This window comes from Megalops cyprinoides, chromosome 12, assembly GCF_013368585.1.
Source record: "Megalops cyprinoides isolate fMegCyp1 chromosome 12, fMegCyp1.pri, whole genome shotgun sequence".
NCBI classification, from domain to species: Eukaryota; Metazoa; Chordata; class Actinopteri; order Elopiformes; family Megalopidae; genus Megalops; species Megalops cyprinoides.
This window is the reverse complement of record NC_050594.1, coordinates 11,878,972-11,897,772: the sequence shown is the minus strand read 5'-3', so window position 1 is coordinate 11,897,772 and position 18,801 is coordinate 11,878,972. Positions and strand designations below refer to the sequence as shown.

Here is an 18,801-nt window from a genome sequence, read left to right as displayed (position 1 = left end):
ATGGTCTGCAAACGCGATTAACCTCACGAAACATGACCTGATCAGTAACTGGTCTACACCTGAGATGGCTCATGATGTCTGTACATATGTAAGCTGTAGGATAATGTAATTAATTATGTAATGCAATGCTAAGGTAGTCTGTTTGTATTATTTAAAAACGCTGAAATCATTGGATGAAATACTATTTTTCCTGTTGTCGGTTTCTCCCAGATTATTATAATGCTCACAAACAGTACTGTGTTGTCCCTAGTATAAAGTTAAATTCAACATATTCCTGTAATTTGATTTTCATTTAATGTTTTAGCCACTAAATTTTTTATCCCACCCACTGTTAACTGTGTCATAAATTTATACAGAATGGATTAAAGATGGAGTGATTTATTGCAAAACAAATTACCTAGAATGTTTATTTATATATATATATACATGTTTAGGCTAGTAAAATGATTTTTTTTTATCAAATATGTCTTGGAAAGCAAAAGAGCTCACTAAAATTGCAATGGAGGGCTATTTTACAACACTACCCTAACCCACATTGAGTGTATGATATCAGTCTTTCAGCTGCGATATTTTATCATTGCCCATAAGTAGATTAAGAGTTGAGTCATCAAAACTCTGTGATTTAACTGCAATGAACACTTCATTTCCACTAACCATTAAAGGTAACTGGAGGCCCACTGTCCTGCATATCTTCAATCTATCCTTGCTCCAAACACACCTGATTAGTGTGATTAACATGCTCTTGATTAAATCAGGTGTGCTCAGCTAATCAAAAGTGCCACTGATAAGTTCAGTTAGGTTGGTAGTGCAGGGGAAGATGGAAAACGTGCAGGACAGTGGGCCTCCAGGAGCAGGATTGAGAAACACTGGTCTAAACTGACGCTTTTCATGCAGTTGAATCATAGTTCTCAGCTATCTTGTACTTGTGCAATGACACGGGCAACATAAAAGCTAGTGACTCTGAAAGGTATGTGTTTACACAGAAGCAGCTTAATTACTATGTAGTGTCTATCTGCTCTTCATCATATATACATTTACATTGCCTGAAGGCAGAGGAAGAGCAACAGGTGGTTAAGGAGGCAATGAATAGCAGAGGGTTAGAGAAGAGAAGGGGAGGGATTCAGAGCCGAGGAGCAGGTGGATGTGGCATCCGCTGGTGGTTGAGAGCTCTCTAAGGGACCTCGGGCCAGTAGAGGGCAATAATGAGAGCTACCTGACAGTAACGTAATGACAGTGATGATATTTGAAGGAGGAGGCAGAGGTGAGAGGGGAAGAACAGAGAAGTCCCAGCCAAGAGAAATAAACAGTCCTGCTCCACCACCCCACCCAGAAAGAGAGAGCGAATGTGTAAAGGTGTTGGCAAATGAGAGGGCAACAGCGGTGACGGGGTTGTCTGGGGTCATCCATGCCCCCCCCCCCCCTCCCACAACACACACACCTGCGCACAGAATGATGGGACAGTGATGGATTTCCCTGTCCTTTATTATATATAATATAAATTATATATTTGAGCACATTCTGTCCCCTACATGTAAGGGTGAATGGAATTTTAAAAACGTTAATTGTTTCTCCAAAACTCCAGATGGAGTCTATCCTAATGTTTCCCATTAAGTAATCTCAGAGTCTCAGAGAATATTAAGAAATCTAACATGAGAAATGTTCTCCATATGACCCAAATTGCCTTTTTCTTTTTGACCTTTTTATTTTTTTTTCCCCAGATTTGTGATGACAGAGGGAGAGGAAAGTGGTTTAAGCCAGTTCAGAAGAATGTTCCGAGCACTACGGCACCAGGGGTGGATTAAATCTGGCCTCTCCCTCTATCCTCTGCCTGTAAAACCAGGGTGTAGGCCTCTGAGGCTGCTGGGACATGGAGTGGGTGCAGTGTTCTACCAGCACAAGTACAACGCAGGCATGACGGTGTTTATCCGTCCTAAAGTTTAAGGCAAATGGTTGAAATGGCTCTGTGTAGACAGCCACAATTGAATTCATGCACACTCATACAGATGTGCATTCTTCACACATCTTCACCTCCACAAATACCTGCTTTTCCCACAGCAACAACTTTGTTACCTGTTCAACAGCACCTGAACAATAGCATGCATTCTGTATACATTTAGTAAATCTGTTACTATACTGGCAGGCAGCGAAAAAGTGGGTGTTATCATTAACTTGGCATGTTTGCTCTTGAAGAGACTTGTGGGGTTCTGAGAATTTGAGACTTTCACATGCCTACCAAACCGGAAATGTGAGTGGTTGTGAGTGTGAGTACTTTAAAAAAAAAAAAAAAAAAAAACGTCAAGGAGAAGACACGCCCCTGAGGATAAATAAGGAAAGCTGTCGTTGACCTGCCAGTGCTCGGAGGAAAGCCGTTCAGTTTGCGCTATCTGAAATGGAGGGGGAATAAGAGTCTCGGGTCTGTGGTGATGTCGGCGAGGCTGGGCAGGATCACAGGGCAGGTGCTGCCTCTGCTCTCAGCGGCTGTCCTTCAGCAACGCCGCAGGGAACAGGAGACGCAGAAACCGGCGAAGGCTTGGGTGAGCTACTCCTCTCACCTGTCACAAACCTGCAGCGACTTAGTCACTGCTCAGAAGTCTTCAGCTAAACAAACTTTCTCAACTACTATGCAAATATGTTCATGAGTGTTTTTAATGGCAAAATTTATGTTCTGATAATACATATATGTTTTGACTATATGTATATTATCTGGTATGCATCTAAATGTATGAATATATGTATTATACAGAACCGGTCAAAAGTTTGGACGCAGTTTTCTTTCGTTGTTTTTACTATTTTCCACATTTTAGAATTATAGTAAAGATATCAAAACTATGAAATGACACAAATGGAATTATGCAGTGACCAAAAAGTGTTATAAACAAATCAAAACTATATTTTAGATTCTTCAAAATAACAAAAAAAGAGAAAGCTTCAATATTTATATATACTATGGAACAAATTTCAAGCATTTAAGCATAAGATCTAAATTTAGATAGACATCTAGATCTAAATGTCTTTAAATACGTATTTCCCACTATCTTAATCAGGCATGTCCAAACTTTTGACTGGTACTGTTTATGATATTGTTTTCCTTCTTATGGTAAACTGCTGAAGCACTTGGAACAGTTCAAAGGCTGCAGGTTATCTAGTGAAATAAGGACAACCAGAGTGAACAATACCATGTACTGCACTGGCCACTACATTTGCTTAATAACTTTCCAGCTCTGGCAGATTAGCAATCTTCATTACATTCATTTCCACATTCTGAGGAATAATGTCATAGTAGAGCCTCATTTTATTCATCTTAGATATGAGCCCTGTTCAGCCACAAATAAACATTTTTGTGTATCTCAAACAAAAGCACTTGAATCAGCAACTTTGTGCTGGAAAATAGTTAAATAGTAACTGAAATAGTTAAACTAAACAAAACTAAAAGTGACTAAAATAGTAAAATTACTATTCAGGACATGTGAAGCCGCCCACACCATCCTCGTTACAGCACTGTCATACTGAATGTGTTGCCTTTGTAAGCCATCCTTTAGAGGGCCAGAGAGATGACAAACAGGAGTCTAAGATATCAGTAAAAGGGGTGCAGTGACACAGTTTCCATCACCCTAGGGGAGCAGAGGATAGTGTGAGGCAGAGGCCAGTGTGGGGTAGAGGCTAGTGTGGGGCAGAGACCAATGTGGGGCAGAAACTAGTGTGAGGCAGGGGCTAGTTTCAGCTAGCACATCATAATGATGGGCTCATGTCAGCTGAATGCTTCGGCAAAGTCTCTGCCTGTAATGTTATATTCTGTTGTATTATAACAGTAGCAATTAAAATAGTAGCAAAACTAAGTTAAGTCATTATCAAAAAATATTAAACTAAAGATCAACTTACGTATGAAAATCTAACTAAAAAAATGCAGGTGTGCAAACTCTCACCATTTTTTCCCTGATTCAGAGAGATGTGGACCCTTATTGGAATGTGACTGTTAAGGTTCTGCGTGCCAAGAATATTCCCAAGCATGACACCTGTGAGTCCAGAGAGCGAAAGCGTTTCACACACACCCAGATATTATCAGCGTGCAAGACTGTACTGATATTTTTGTTTTCTACCCACCCGAGTCTTGTACTAACATTAGCTGTTCCCAGCCAATTATGATACCATGATGCCAATATGAACTTTGAGCCCCAGTGCAGCAGTACATAATAAGAGGGAGTGTTGGGGTGTTTGCTTTCCCACAGTTACCAGCATCGTTTCTCTCCTGTTCGCAGTGTCAGAGTCGGACTGCTACGTCAGCCTGCGTCTCCCCACCGCCTCCTCCAGAACCTACCACACACAGACTGTGCCCAACTCCCGCAACCCGGAGTGGAACGAGACGTTCCAATTCCGTGTGCACAGTCATGTGAAGGTGGGGAGTGGGACGCTTCTCTGGGTATATGCACTGAGCACATGATGGAGGAGTTCAGATAGCAAGTCATAAAGTTGCAAGCCAGTAGAGTGAACCTGTCATGCTGGGCCAAGCACAGAGCCATCCGGTTATAGAGCAGATTCAATGGGAAATTCTTGGACAACAATGAAACCTTTAGTGATTGCTGTTATTAACTAAAAACATGCAAGTAATGACAAAATGTATTTCCTTGCTTTTACTATTCAAAGCTAACTTACATCAAAGTTAGATTGAACTGGGCTTTTTTTGTGAAGACCCTTTAAGGCAAAGAGGAACTGCTTCTGTATCCAGATGAATCCCACCTGCACCCTTTTTATACCTCTCCAGAACAATAACAATGCAATAATTTACAGAAAATAATATAATATGTTGAAATAGCTATATATCTAAATGTATACAATGTATGACACTGTGTGGTTACACTGAAATAGAATCACAGCAGCTGGCTCTAACAGTATAAAATTAATACACCGGGGTATACTTTAATTTCACTGTTTGGTGAGACTGACTGCCCAGTACGCAAGGTTAACCTGGGCAACACATCATCAGTACTGTAATGCTCAGATTGAAACCATGATATACAGGAACAATGAGTGCATTCCAGCCGTCAGCTCATCCCCTCTGTCCTACACTCTCACCTGAAATACCTCTGACCCTGTTATTGATTATCCTACATAGCATTCATTGGTACAGAGAATGCCAGCGTTATCATAATGAGCAAGTTCAGTTTTCCTGTGGTGTAAACAAAAAAAATAATTAGCTGAGATAATACAGTTCAGAAATATGCAATCATTTCATTTAGTTGAACACAATCGATTTTCCTTTATGTGTAATATTTCCTGGGCATTACTTGAGGGCTTGTTACTATTGCTATTTGTTACTATTATTACAAAAAATGTGTAAATTGCTTTGGTGGTGACAGGGCACATTGTCACATTTAATTAGAATATTCCTCAATTAGATCTGAAAATCTAGGAAGGTGTTGAAATTATTATTTATGCACAGGCAATAAATTAAGTGCAGATAGACATAGTATGAGTGATATTTGTTTAAATTTCTCTCTCAGGGAACCTCATCTTTTGTTTGTCAAAACATGTGCACTTGAATTCAGACCTCTTCAGTCTTTTCCTATGAAATGGCTCATTTCCATAGTTATCTACACGACTGTCTTTGTGGTAGTCATGACTGTTGCTTTCAGTTGTGAATACAGCTAAGAACCTCCAGGGAGATACAACATAAATGACTTTGTATAAATGTTATAAATGTTTTATCTGTGGCAGCATCTATACTGATGGCCTTTGTGAAAAATTCTTGTAAGAGAAAACATGCCCAGTTGAAAGATGCTATAAATATTCCAAAGGAATGGGATCATTTAAGCATATACAAGTGTGATTTGGATCTCAGCGTGTGAGGCTTGCAGAAAATATCATTAAAACATGAGATGAAATGTGCTAAGCATACATACTGTGGAACGGTTAGTTACTCATATAATTTACACACAATCAAGGCAAAAACTCTATTTGACACAGGCAGGGGGAACCTCTAGTGTGGTTTGGTGTGATAAGTACGGTTTGGATAAAGGCTTGACTGGAAGCTGCATTTACTATCAGTGTTGGAACTGTTAAGATTCTGGACTAGTTTTCCAGATTGTTAACAGGAATTGACCATATAATTTTCATTTAATATAAATGCCTAATCTTAATATTAGAACTTAACGTCAATAAGTCTTTGAAACTGTAAGTCAGTTAAAGCTATTCCAGGCATATGGATGGTATATTACAAATGTGTTAGAGAACTGATTGGTATAATCCCACACTCCAGTGATATAACCCCACACTCCGGTGCTTTTTGTTTTCAGAGATCCATTCAGAAGACCTTTAGCATTTGATCAATCAGACGTTTTACAATAAATTAAACATACTATGTTGACAGTCCTTACAATAGCAATAACAATAAAGGTAAACTAGGCTAAATGTAGGTCTTAAATAAATGGGTGAATATGGGAAGGATAATCTGACAGACAAATTTTTCACTTCTGAATACAGATGTCCTTTTGTGCAATATTCCTCCACAGAACATTCTGGAACTGAATGTCCTTGATAAAGACTTGCTGACCTCTGATGACCTCTGTGCCACGGTGCTGTTTGACTTCAATAACCTGTGCCCAGGAAAGAAGGAAAGGAAGGTGTTCACCTTGGACCCTGAGGTATGATCATATCTCTTGTTTCTATTCAAAAGTGCATCTTTGGATCCAGCACTAGAATTAAACTACATGCAGTTCTACGCATCATTATATGCAAAGCATGTACCCAAAGAAATGATAGTTTATTGGTTAATATTGTCAGTCATTCTGTCATGATCAATAAAATCGGCTCGCTGTGTTGGCTTTTGCACAGGATGATTCACAGAAAATGATAATGAATAGATCAATGATTTTTCCCACTTTCAATTCCAACTTCTAAATCCAACTTACTTTCCAATAATGAACTCAAGGACAGCATGTATTGTAGTTGGCAGGGTCTTTCAGTAATGATTTAGCTAGTTCAGACTGATCTGAAAAAATATGCTGAAAGTCACTCTGATGTTACATTTTTATAATAACATTTAATACTGTGGGTGTCAAGTCATGTTTGTGAATTATAATACATGCACAACGTGATATATATAAAAGTTACAGCAACTCATATTTGTAATGCATTCATCTTTGACAATTATTAAATGTATAGAATATCTTTTTTATTTAACATATACATATGTTAAACATGACATATACATGTGTGTGTGCATGTGTTTCTTGTGCTCGTCTGAGTCCACCTCTTCCTTCACTGTGCTCTCAGGAAAAGGACGAGCTGTGGGTGGAATTCCAAATGGAGGAGAGGTGAGCATGTGCACAGACAGTGGGTACAGCAGAGAAAGAGGAGAGTGAGCTGAAAACTGAGCACAGGCAGTTTCACTAGCAGGAGCCTGTGGGAATTCACCATTCGCCCTGGCTCTTTAAAAGCCTTCCAGAGAGAAGCACTGCCGGTCACATGCACAGCAAGAGCTGCTCTTGTGAGACATGGACCCTCATCGTTGTTTCTTATAAGGGGGAGGTCAGCTTTTTGTGCCTCATCTCTAAACTCTTTATTTAAAGTTATTATGTTATTGTTATATTATTAAAGTAAGCCAAGTAGTAAGTAGGAAGGTAGTACTGAAACACGTCTCTGTCTTACATGCTGCAGGAATGATGGTCTTCTGTGTGTCTGTTTTTCTTTGTAGTGAAGACCCGCCAGGAGAGTACATCACTAATGGAGTCCTGGTGGTAAGCACTGGGCATTAATCACAATCAAACACAGTTAAGCTCGCACAGAACAGCATTGCATTAATCATAATGAAACACAGTCAGGTTTCCTCAGAACAGCTGTGCATTAATCAGAATACAACACAAAGTCTCATCAGTATTTGCTGTCTAAGGGCTTTCATTCTAATCAGTGCAAGTTGACGCTGTTTTCATACAACCACAGCCTTCTGTGTGATGTTTCTATGGTGTTTGTGTAATATCTGTGTAAAAATTTGTAATGTTTGTGTAATGTTTGCATATTGAAGTGTTCATGCTCCCTAGGCTGGGCCATTTTCTCTCCTGGAGGTGAAAGTGGAGGAGTCCTCAAAGGAAAATGGTAGACAAATTCATTTTTTTCCTTCAGACTAAGTCTAACACTGATGCCAATATATTTTCCCACTGCAAAGCAAAAAAAAAAAAAGCTGGAACAGTAAATAGACATGAAAGACATACTCAAAAAAATAGAGGGAGGAATGTTCTCTTTACCTTATCTGTGCTTATCAATGATCCATCAGCTTTGGTCTGGTTTAGTATCTGCTTGGGCAGCAACTGAGGTGAAGATTTGGTCTTAGATTCCTAGGACTCCCTCCCATTTCGGCTGTTAGTGCAGTTAGTGTTTTCTTAGATGCTGTTAGGCTCACCTGACCCGGTTCTGCTGTGTGATACAGAGAGACAAGACCTGGTTCTGAAACTGAATGGCGCATACGAGGAGGAGCAGGTGGTGCTGGGCTCTCACCTGCCAGCCAGTGTGGAGCAGCCAATCCAGTTCCACATCAACAGGGACCTGGAGACGGAGCTAGAGGTCCACCGCCTTACAGAGAAGGTGAAGTATCCGTGTCACTGCTGCCTGCAAGTGCAAAAAGAGGGGGAGAAAGAGAGAAACAGGGACAGGGGCACGAGGACAGGGACAAAAAAGTGTAGAAGTTGTTGGTCTAAAATGTAGTGTTTCACACTGTGCTGTGTCCCCAGAATGAAGAAGATACCCGGAAAAGTGAAGATGAAGCTGGAGGAGAGACGCAGGAAGTCCCGGACAGAACCACAGTCCCTCTGAAGTCACTTCCTCTTAATCATGAAGTAACACTGTCTGTGCCAGTAGGGAAGGTATGTTCCCTGATCCAGCAGGTCCATCTGCTTAATTTTGCATCTATGTTCTGCTCTGATAGACGTGAACTGTGCAAGTCTGGTTAGAAACACTGACAGAACGTTAAAATGGTTATTTAACAGGGGGTTTAAGGTAATTAAAGATTAACCTATTCTTCAGAGATGGGCACTATTGGAATTATTGTTGTTTCACTAAACAAATGGCATCAGTTAAACACCTTAATATCAGTCAAGTATAGGAATGTGAGAGTAAATCCAATGTCATTTTCACCAATGAAGTAATGAAAATCAGCTTGTTTTTATTAGCTGTGTTTCTTCAGTTGTCATCTTTGACTTAGCTTTGTGCTGCTTAGCCTCCTTTATGTAGTGGCACTTGCCCCACAGTGAAAGCTTATCAGATGCTTGATGGAAATAGCTTTTTCAGAAATTAAACACCAGTGCATTCAGATTGCCCTTGAGATTCCAGGTGACATTGTGCTGACTGTGCTTTGTACCTTCTCCCTGCCGGGGGAGTTTCTCCAGAGTTCTCAAAGACAGTTTCACTCTGCTGTTAATGTGCCACTCATGTCCCTTCTTTGAATGTTCAGGGAATTTAGTACACCTTATTTAGGCAATCAGAACGTTACCAACATGCAACAGCTGTGTCTCCCTGTGTCTGCTGCAGCATGGGCGTCTGTTTGTTTTGAAAAGTGCTGGGGACAATGACAGGTTTGACGTGTTCACACATTTTTAAAGCAGTGGGGAGGAAATGGGCCACGACAAAAAGTGGTGGGGACATGTCCCCAGCGTCCCCAGCGTAAATGACGCCTATGTGCTGCAGGGCTGGCACTGATCCTTTGCATTATTGAGAAATGTCTGGCAACTGCTATAATTACCAATTGGCCATGGAGGCACTATTTTGATTCAAATCTGACCAATTTTTTTGAGACATATGTTATGGGAATTGTGACTCTCAGCTCTGAATCCAGCATGTGTGTAAAAATGGATTCTATTCACAGGATGAAATTGATCTTCAGCTGAAGGCTAAGGACTGGTAAAGTAACTCTATAATCTGATACAATTCTAAAGAGCCATGCTCGCTCGTGTTTCCTGTTTCAGGAAAACTGTCCTGCATTTGAGTATTTGTTCATTCCCTCCACGTCGTCTCTGAAAGTGTGTTCATTCCCGGCGTGACTGGTTCTGAACTTGTGTTCATTCCGTTTGCGGTCAGCTCTGACGCCCTGGATGTGCGTTTGGGGTTTGATATCCCTAAGGAGGAGAAGGCATTTTTGGAGAAGAGGAAAGATCTGGTGTCCCGTACTCTTCAGAAAGCTCTGCTTCTCCCCTCTGCACCAGAGTCCCATCAGGTACGAGCTCACCTTAGCCCACCTAGGACAGCTAGGATACTTACCTTATCTTTGGTAAAACTCAGCGACAGCTGACAGTGACCGTTTTTTTTTATTAATTGCATAATTAGTAACAGAATTATTTCTATTAAAAAGGGTAATAAAACACTAAGCATGATGCAATGAAAATGAATCCATGCACAAGTAGTTTGCTTCATCGCTAGCTATTTATTGGTTTTGATTATATGTTTGGTGATTTTTAGATCAGGATTGATTTGTGCATTATGACACAGAGGTGGAGTTCCACATGGATTCTGTCTTGTGGGTGTTAAAGGTCTGGTTTTTCTAGAGTAGATCACTAACACAGGCTGTTTCCGCCAGGTGCCTGTGGTGGCGGTGGTGGGTTCGGGGGGTGGAACCAGGGCAATGACAGCCCTCTACGGGAGTCTGAAGGGACTCCAGACCCTTGGCCTGCTGGACGCAGTCAGCTACATCACGGGCGTGTCTGGCTCTACATGGTCAGTGTGCTCAGGACCCCCATCATTATTTAAATACATGGTATATATTCAATAAAACACATCCTTATGGACAGATTTTAAATACATCCTCTCTATGCCAGATCAACAAATGCTTGAAAATGCTCCCCCAACCAGATTGTGGCCTGAAAATAACCACTGGAACTGTTCAAGGTCTATGCTGAGCATGTTTTTAATCCTGTGTGATGGGGTTTTAGATGGAAATAGATGGAATGGTGTTTCATGCATCATGACATTGTCTAGTTTCGGGAGCATTTTATCTCCACAGCCTCTTGCCCCATGTGAAAATCAAGTCTGGTGGAAGTGTAACTGCTCCATTTGCAAAATGAGCTCCATGATGTGCAAAACTTGCAAGTTTTGTAGCAGCCAAATAATTTCAAACATTTCAAGAAATGCAGAAGAGGCATCACTTTAAAACTATTTTGAAGTCATTTGAATTGCATTATTTTTTCAATAGTAGGTTCTTGATATGTACAAAATATAGAAACATTGTAAACATTTTAAAATAAAAAAAAAACATTCTGTGCTCTAGCACAGAGCGATGAAGGCCATGAGATATGACTAATGAGAAATGTGACTATACATGTAAATATATTTTGCCTAGATGTGTACATAGATATACAAATATGCCATCTGGCTGATTAATTCTTTTCATTCTGAAAATGCTTCAGCAATGATAGTAGTAAATGATATTGTTTTGAATGAATGTTTTTTTAAGGTGAGGAGGGTCACATTTCCTTTGCTTGTGCAGGACGATGTCCAACCTGTACGCAGATTCGGACTGGTCACAGAGAGACATGGAGGCTCCGCTGTCTTCAGTGAGGTCAGAGATCAGCAAAAGCCTGTCTGGGATCCTCTCCCCCGGCCAGCTGAAATACTACATCCAGGAACTGCAGAAGAAAGCGTGGGGTGGCCAGCTTGTGTCCTTCATTGACGTGTTTGGTCTCATGATTGAGCACCTCATCCACGGCAAGGTGGGGACTTGCATTCTAACACAGTAAAAGGAGCACGAATGCAGCTAGCATGCTAACACAGCTAATGCAATGATCACAGCTGATGCTAACACAGCTACTGTGGCTAATGAAGCTAACATAGCTATCGCAGCTGATGCAGACACATACACTAACACACAATACATAAATGAAAACCTACCCAACACATATTTTCACTTATTTATATTCACTTACACATATTTACTTATTTAGTTAGTACATTCAAAATGTGTTTCTTTTTGGTTAGAAATTTGATGCACAGGATACACCCATTTAGCCAGTTTTGGGAAAGACCTCTTTTTCCCTTTGCTGGGTTTTGTGGACAAATCCAGGGGATGATATAACACTCCAAGTTCCTTGCTGCCTCAGTCATGTGTTAACAAATGATTTCCATATGTGTGACATACACTCCCTCCCCAGATATATGTTCCCTGTTTCTCAGTATGTTTTTGCACACTTCTTCTTTTAACTGCAAAGAATGTAGCTGTTCTTTGCACAGCCAACGCAGTGTCTCTGTTTACAGAGAACCTTTGCCCCTCACAGCATCTGCTTTAACACAGTAAGATGCTCAATCCAGCAGCACAATAGCACACAACTGCCTAAAAGTGGTCTTGATCAGAAACAGTGCTCCACTCGTTTATCTGTTCTGTTTATGCTTCCTGCCAAGCTGTTGATTTTGGCAGCCAGTCGTAAGCCAGTTCTCAGGATCTGTAAGTGAGTTCAGCAAGCAACGTTTCACAATAATGACAGGTGAGATTCCCAGGTAGAGGTAACAGAGTTCTTTTGACCCAGCGCTGGACTTAAGAGTATTTTACCTATTAAACTTTCCCCTGATCTACTCCAGCAGCTCCACTGTGGCCAGTGACCTGTAGGAGATTTGCATGTTTGATAGCTATGGGTGAGAAAAATACTACGTGAGGTTAAGTCCATTTATTGAGCTCTTGAAAAATATTTGCATTTTCTGTGGTCACAGTTGAGAAATTTCATTTATCTTGTTTTTCCTATCTGGTTACACAGGAATCAGGTGAACATCATGTCACATAATATCTAAAATATCCTTGTATCATAACTCCCTCACTGCTTACTTTGCCAAACACTGGCTATACTCTGTAACCCTTTTGGTGTCACATAGAACCACCTTTCATCTTTGGACCTGGCTACCCAAGCTGAGCTTAACTGGTGCTCAGAAATATATTTGAATAACCCAATTCAAGTGTTTTTTAATCAATACAAGCTCACTACTATAAACACATATTGGTTGTAGTGGTATTTAGACTAAATAATTTGAATGCGCTTTACAGTTTTTTACCTGAATATAATTAATATTGAAAGTATTTGCTGAGATACTCTCTCATCTGTCCCTGTCCTCTTGTGCACTCCTGCACGCAGAACCGTTGTAGCTCAGGTGAACGATCACTTATGTTTGTGCAGCACAATTTACTCAGTGTTATTAAGAACAGACAGCATGGTGTAGCCACCAGTGAGCTGGGCTTGTAACCCAAACATTTCTGCTTAGAATTCTGACTGTTCAGCTTCTGCACATGTTCAGCCAATTAGACAGATAAAAGAACGTTATTCTGGATAAATGCTAATCTGATAATCTAATAAATAAAGAAAATCTCTGGAATTCTATGACTAGAATTGCCTACCCCTGCTGTAGTGTGTGCCACTAAGTAAGGGTATCTGTTAAACAAACGTATAATGTAATGAAAATAATTTTTTTTTCCTCTGTTCTCATGTTCAAGACTAATTGCAGCACCCTTTCCAGCCAGCAGAGGGCAGTAGCAGAAGGACAAAACCCCTATCCCATCTACACAGCTGTAAACGTGAAGGATGGTATCAATGGCAGCACAGCTGTTGCTGGTATAATCATTCACGGCTCTGCTTTCACATCATTTCACATTTCACAAGCAATTATCAGGACCCGCTGGATTGCGTTTCCCACTGCTCATGTGCTAAGATGAGAAATCAAAGCTAAGCTGTTTGTCACAGTGCTGTCCCCTCCATCTCCCCCCAGAGTGGTGTGAATTTACCCCCTATGAGGTTGGCATCCCTAAGTATGGTGCCTTTGTGAGGACAGAGGATTTTGGGAGTGAGTTTTACATGGGTCATCTGATCAAGAAACACCCAGAAATGCGCATCTCTTTTCTGCTCGGTGAGTATGTGTATGTGTGTGTGTGAACACACACATATTTGTCTCTGTGCATATCCTGTGCATATCTGCGCATATCTTTGCGTGTATGTGTGCATGTTTGTGTTTGTTTTTATGTATGGGTAAGTATATAGACCATATTATATTTAGTGTCATTACCGAAATAGATGTCAGCACACATTTTTCATTATTCACATGACTTCGAGACCTCTGTTTTGGATGCTTGTATGATTATGGGACATCCTCCTCCCCCAATGGAGAGAAACAGGAGGGACACAAGCTGTCCCGCCCACCTGTCCCGCCCTCACACCCCTGGCTCTGTCTGTGTGCAGGGATGTGGAGCAGCGTGCTCTCCTTTAACCTGACACAGGTGGTGAGGACTCTCACTGGCTCTGTGCCCACCTGGATATCAGGGCTTGGTGAGGACATTCATGACACAGGTAAGCCTGAGTGATGAGCTTCAGGAGTTCCAGGAGCTCAAGAAGGGCCAGCATAAGACCGATAGCTGTGTGCACATGTCTGTGTCTATATTACACCCAGTGTGTGCGTGTTTCTGTTGTGATGGGACCAGAGGTGAGGCGTGAGGTTGTGCAATAACATGATGGCCCAAACACATGTAATACGAAAAGGACTATAGGACTTTTATTGTGACAGGTATCCACCGCCCACAGCAACAGCACAAAACAACAAAAAGTAAAGACTAAAATAAATCCTGGAGCCTTCCTGCACCTCCCTCAGTACCTCTCTATTACTGACCAGCAAAGCTGGTTCCCAGTGCAGCAAACAAATCCAAAGTAGCAGGCAAGAACGTAGTCAAACACAATGCAGGATCAAAGACGAATGCAGTTTCTCGTACAAAGTTATTCGGTACACAGATTCAGTTGTCAGCTTAGTTCAAACACTACTCACTCACTTACTCATTCATTCATTCACTGCACGCTTTTCCCTCAATGGCACCTCACACCCATTGAGAGATCGGGGAGCCACCTCAACACCTGTTGAGTTTATTGTCACCAAGTGCGTGGCCTGGCTCCAGTCGAGCAGGTCATGGAGCCCCTCTGCAGGCAGATAGTGCCCTTCTACCACCACTGTCCTGGTCCAGTTACAGTATGTTATGTTAATATCGCAAACTTCCCATATTCCGCCGTGTTTATTTTAAGAACACTCAGGAAGAGCATCCCCGCCACATAAGTCAAATAGCTCTTAACAAAGCAGATTACAATGTTGTCTTATATACACAAAATCATGCACCTGGGAGGGCCTGAAGTTAAAAATGAAACATCCTTTTCTCAAAATCCTTTCAGGTGTGCCCAAAGTTGAATTAAATGAATAGATAAAGGCACTATTTTTCCTTCCGTTAACTTTCCCATCCTTGACCAAGCTTCTTATCACATTCCTTAAACCTAGCATTCTGCAGTTCACACAGAAATAACATTTCACACTACAGAAACTAGAGAAACGATTGTCCACTCCCAACAGTTGTGTATCTACATTATAATCAGTGTGTGCATGTGTGTGTATCTATGTGATAAACAGGGTCCACACTCCGCAAGTGTTCATACAAAAGAAAAAGGAAAAATGAGACAGGAACAATGCGTTATATTTTACATATGCGTTAGACCACAGCACTTTAAATTCCAGGACAAACCTAAAATTAGGGGTACTCTGACAAATATGATATCAGAAAAAACACACCAGATACTCTCTGTGCTGTGCTCTGTAAAGCAGTTTGCAGCCCTTTCATTGTTAAGGGGAACTTTAATAAGAAAAATAAAGAGTGTTTTCAGGTTTAGTGCATAGAGCAGTGGCATCTTATTTCTGCAGCACAAAAACAGCTCTCCTTCCTGGTGAGGTGACACCCATCCTGTTAAAACACACAAACCCTCACAGGAGGGGATAAGTATACATTCATAGTGAGCCAGCAAGGAATTTGCATTGAGCGCAGCCTGAGACCTACAGCTGGGTTCAAAACTAGCTGGGTCATTTACTGGCACACACCAGCAATAGACGTTGGTAATTTGGCCTGGTTTTCCTGTTTTCACTGCTGTCCGGCAACCTGTAATTCATCAGGCACCTGTCAGCTGCATAGATGATGTCAGTGGAGAAACGCCTATCCAATATCAAGCGCTCACTCTACTGTGGTGATATGTATGATTTGCAACTTGGAAAATTCCTATTGGCTGCATAGGATTACATTGGATGACGCAGTCATCTCAATTTAGCGCTACTGTGCAAGTATGGAGGTTGTTGTGGTGAGACAACCACAATTTACAATTTGTGATTCCAAAATAGGGTTGCATGAATTGGGAAAAGGAGAATATGAAATATATGAAAAAAGAGAATATGTTGATAGTGTAATTGATGAAGAAATTTTGTTTAAAAGGGTATTTACTCAAAAGAATGTTAAACTGCCATGCAGACAGACACTGTCACTGGAGATGACATGTGTCCCTTTCCTCAGACGAGAGCGACGCCCACGGCCACCCACCATCAGCACTGCACACCTACTTTATCGAGCCCGTGGGCAACCTCACTGAGATGCTGGAAAACCTCCTAACTGACCGACCAATCATCAGCCAGACTTATAACTTCCTGCGTGGGTTCAGTCTGCACTGGAACTACAGTGAGAGCAATGGCTTCCTGACATGGAAAGGTATTTGGGATTCAAGGTTTCCAAGTGGCATTCATGCGCCGTCCATTCAACTCTAATTCATGTGCCTTTGCATTATCTGTACTCGATCATTTGCATTCTGGATTCTAACTATCTTTGGATCAGATTTTTCAATGAGTTTATCATCTTGCTCTGTATCTATGGTAAACTTGATTTATTAATTAGCATTAATTCAGCATTAATTAGCCCTAATTCTTGTGCTGTTACAGATACACACGTGGACGCCTTTCCGAACAGCCTGACGCCCTCAGACTCTAAACTCAAACTTGTGGACTCTGGGTTTGCCATTAATGTGGGATTCCCTCCCTTAATGAGGCCACAAAGAAATGTGGACCTCATCTTGTCCTTCAACTACTCATGGCAAGATGACCAGTTCAAGGTGATTAAGCTGCAATAGCTGGCTGTTGGATGCATTGGGTTCACCCTATCATTTGATTTGAACAAAACCAAAATAATGTTGGCTGTTCATTATGTGGGTGTAATATAATGTTGGCAGTTCACTACATGGGTGTAGTGTAATGATGTATGAACAGAGGGCAGGGTGACTCCTCTCTCTCCCCAGGTCCTGAAGCACACAGCCCAATACTGTGCTGATCACCGCCTGCCCTTCCCCAACATTGACTTCAGCTCCCTGGAGGGGAAACCCCTGCAGGAATGCTACCTCTTTAGAGATGAGGACAATCCCAGCGCTCCCATAGTGCTTCACTTCCCCCTCATCAACGCCTCCTTCCGAGAGTTCCGAGCCCCTGGTAAGCACATCCGGATGGCCTGTAAAGGGGAGCGTTTGGGATTCCTTCACAGTTTTAGATGGGCTATCATGCAGAAGTGAAATCTGTAATGCAGAGCGTTGAAGTTTAGGAGACCCATCTCGAGGAGCTGATGCACATTAATTCAAATCAATCAAAAGACAGCACACAGAACAAATCACAGAAATTGAACCTGCATAGACCAAGAACCGAGCACAATGTTTTCACACAGTGCATAGAATTCTGCTTTAGTTTTTCTCCATACCCAGTGTCTAAACTCTTTTACGGTCTCCTTGATCCAGGTTTAGTCGATCATGCGATACTTTGGCCACTGTCTAAAGCATTCAGCCTGAACACCCATTTAACTGAATATAATTTCATGAGTCAGTTTTAAAACTTATTTGTTTTACCAAGGAAAATATGTAACATGCCAGTTCAAAGACCTCTCTCAATTACAAATCAGTAACTCTTTACATCTGTGGCAGAGACAAAACTGTAGGAGTGGCTAAAGTGTGAGGTCAGTGCTTACAGCTCTGTTTCGGTAGGTGTGAGGCGTGTGGGAGAGGTGGAGCTAACAGAGGGGCAGGTGGACGTCAGCAGCAGCGGCTCCCCCTACAGGACTTACCATTTTACATACACCCCAGAGGAGTTCCAGCGACTGGTGGCTCTCACTTCCTACAATGTGGTCAACAACAAGGAGACCATTCTTCGGGCTCTACAGCTGTCTCTGAATAGACACAACCCTACCGAAAAAATGACCCAGCCCTCCCAAATGCCATCGGAATCACCGTCCTGCTGCAAGAAAAGAATGAAATAAAGTTTTAAGAGTAAGATATAGTGGTAAGACTTTACACCTCACTGTCAAACCATTTTGATGTCAAGACTCAAACTCACAACTTCTTTCACAAGATGAAGGTTTTCTGTCACTATATTACATTACATCCATTTAAAACACTCTTATCCAGAGTGACTTACATCACAAAAGAACAGAAGTGTATCCATTCAAGTTGAATGAGCGGCAGTGTCAGACTAGACAAGGGCTGTCAGTTATTCCAGGAGCCAATCACCACAGCCTCACATCGCCACTGAAGTATTTCTCCATTGTCCTCAGCCATCTTCAGCTCATTATTATGAGGCATTTGAAAAGAATGAGAGCAAAAGTTTTGTCTCACTATTTATTTCAAATATTTATACATAATGATAATTAAGGCACAAAATGTAAGCACACATAGCTGTTTATTTAAAACCTTTACCTAACATAGCTGTTGCCTGATGTTTTTGTTTTGGCTTCTGCAAAAGGTCCCTTTAAATAAACATTTTTTCATCTGTACCTATGTGTACTCACTTTTAACCCTGCAAAAAACTTTCATTATATTAATTATAGATTATGTAAATCATGACTGCGCCCACAGTTCTAACAATTTTCTTTGAAGGATGAAAAATTTTAAACTTTTTACACAATTTTTTCAGTAATCACACCATGGGAGTAGAGGTGAGCAAACTATTAATACATTGCTGAGAGAACAC

General features: G+C 41.2%; 1 protein-coding gene across 1 annotated transcript; it reads left to right on the top strand.

Moving 5' to 3' along the window:
• Positions 1-2,365: 2,365 nt before the first annotated feature.
• On the top strand, positions 2,366-18,764 carry LOC118786493 (cytosolic phospholipase A2 zeta-like). The gene is made up of 20 exons (XM_036541561.1): positions 2,366-2,534; positions 3,943-4,015; positions 4,257-4,393; positions 6,507-6,638; positions 7,270-7,310; positions 7,691-7,733; positions 8,034-8,088; positions 8,420-8,574; positions 8,721-8,852; positions 9,851-9,885; positions 10,063-10,198; positions 10,559-10,695; positions 11,465-11,687; positions 13,451-13,568; positions 13,723-13,860; positions 14,190-14,297; positions 16,319-16,510; positions 16,738-16,907; positions 17,091-17,277; positions 17,820-18,764. Exons 1-20 carry the CDS (start codon positions 2,424-2,426, stop codon positions 18,089-18,091), a joined length of 2,595 nt encoding a protein of 864 aa, XP_036397454.1. The 5' UTR covers positions 2,366-2,423; the 3' UTR covers positions 18,092-18,764.
• The last annotated feature ends 37 nt before the right edge of the window (positions 18,765-18,801 follow it).

Bases quoted from the DNA above. Each gene is read 5' to 3' on its own strand.
- LOC118786493 (XM_036541561.1), top strand. From the start codon at position 2,424: ATGTCGGCGAGGCTGGGCAGGATCACAGGGCAGGTGCTGCCTCTGCTC. The intron at 8,575-8,720 runs GTGAAGTATCCG...CTGTGTCCCCAG, and splicing joins TCCACCGCCTTACAGAGAAG to AATGAAGAAGATACCCGGAA. The intron at 10,696-11,464 runs GTCAGTGTGCTC...TTGCTTGTGCAG, and splicing joins GGCGTGTCTGGCTCTACATG to GACGATGTCCAACCTGTACG.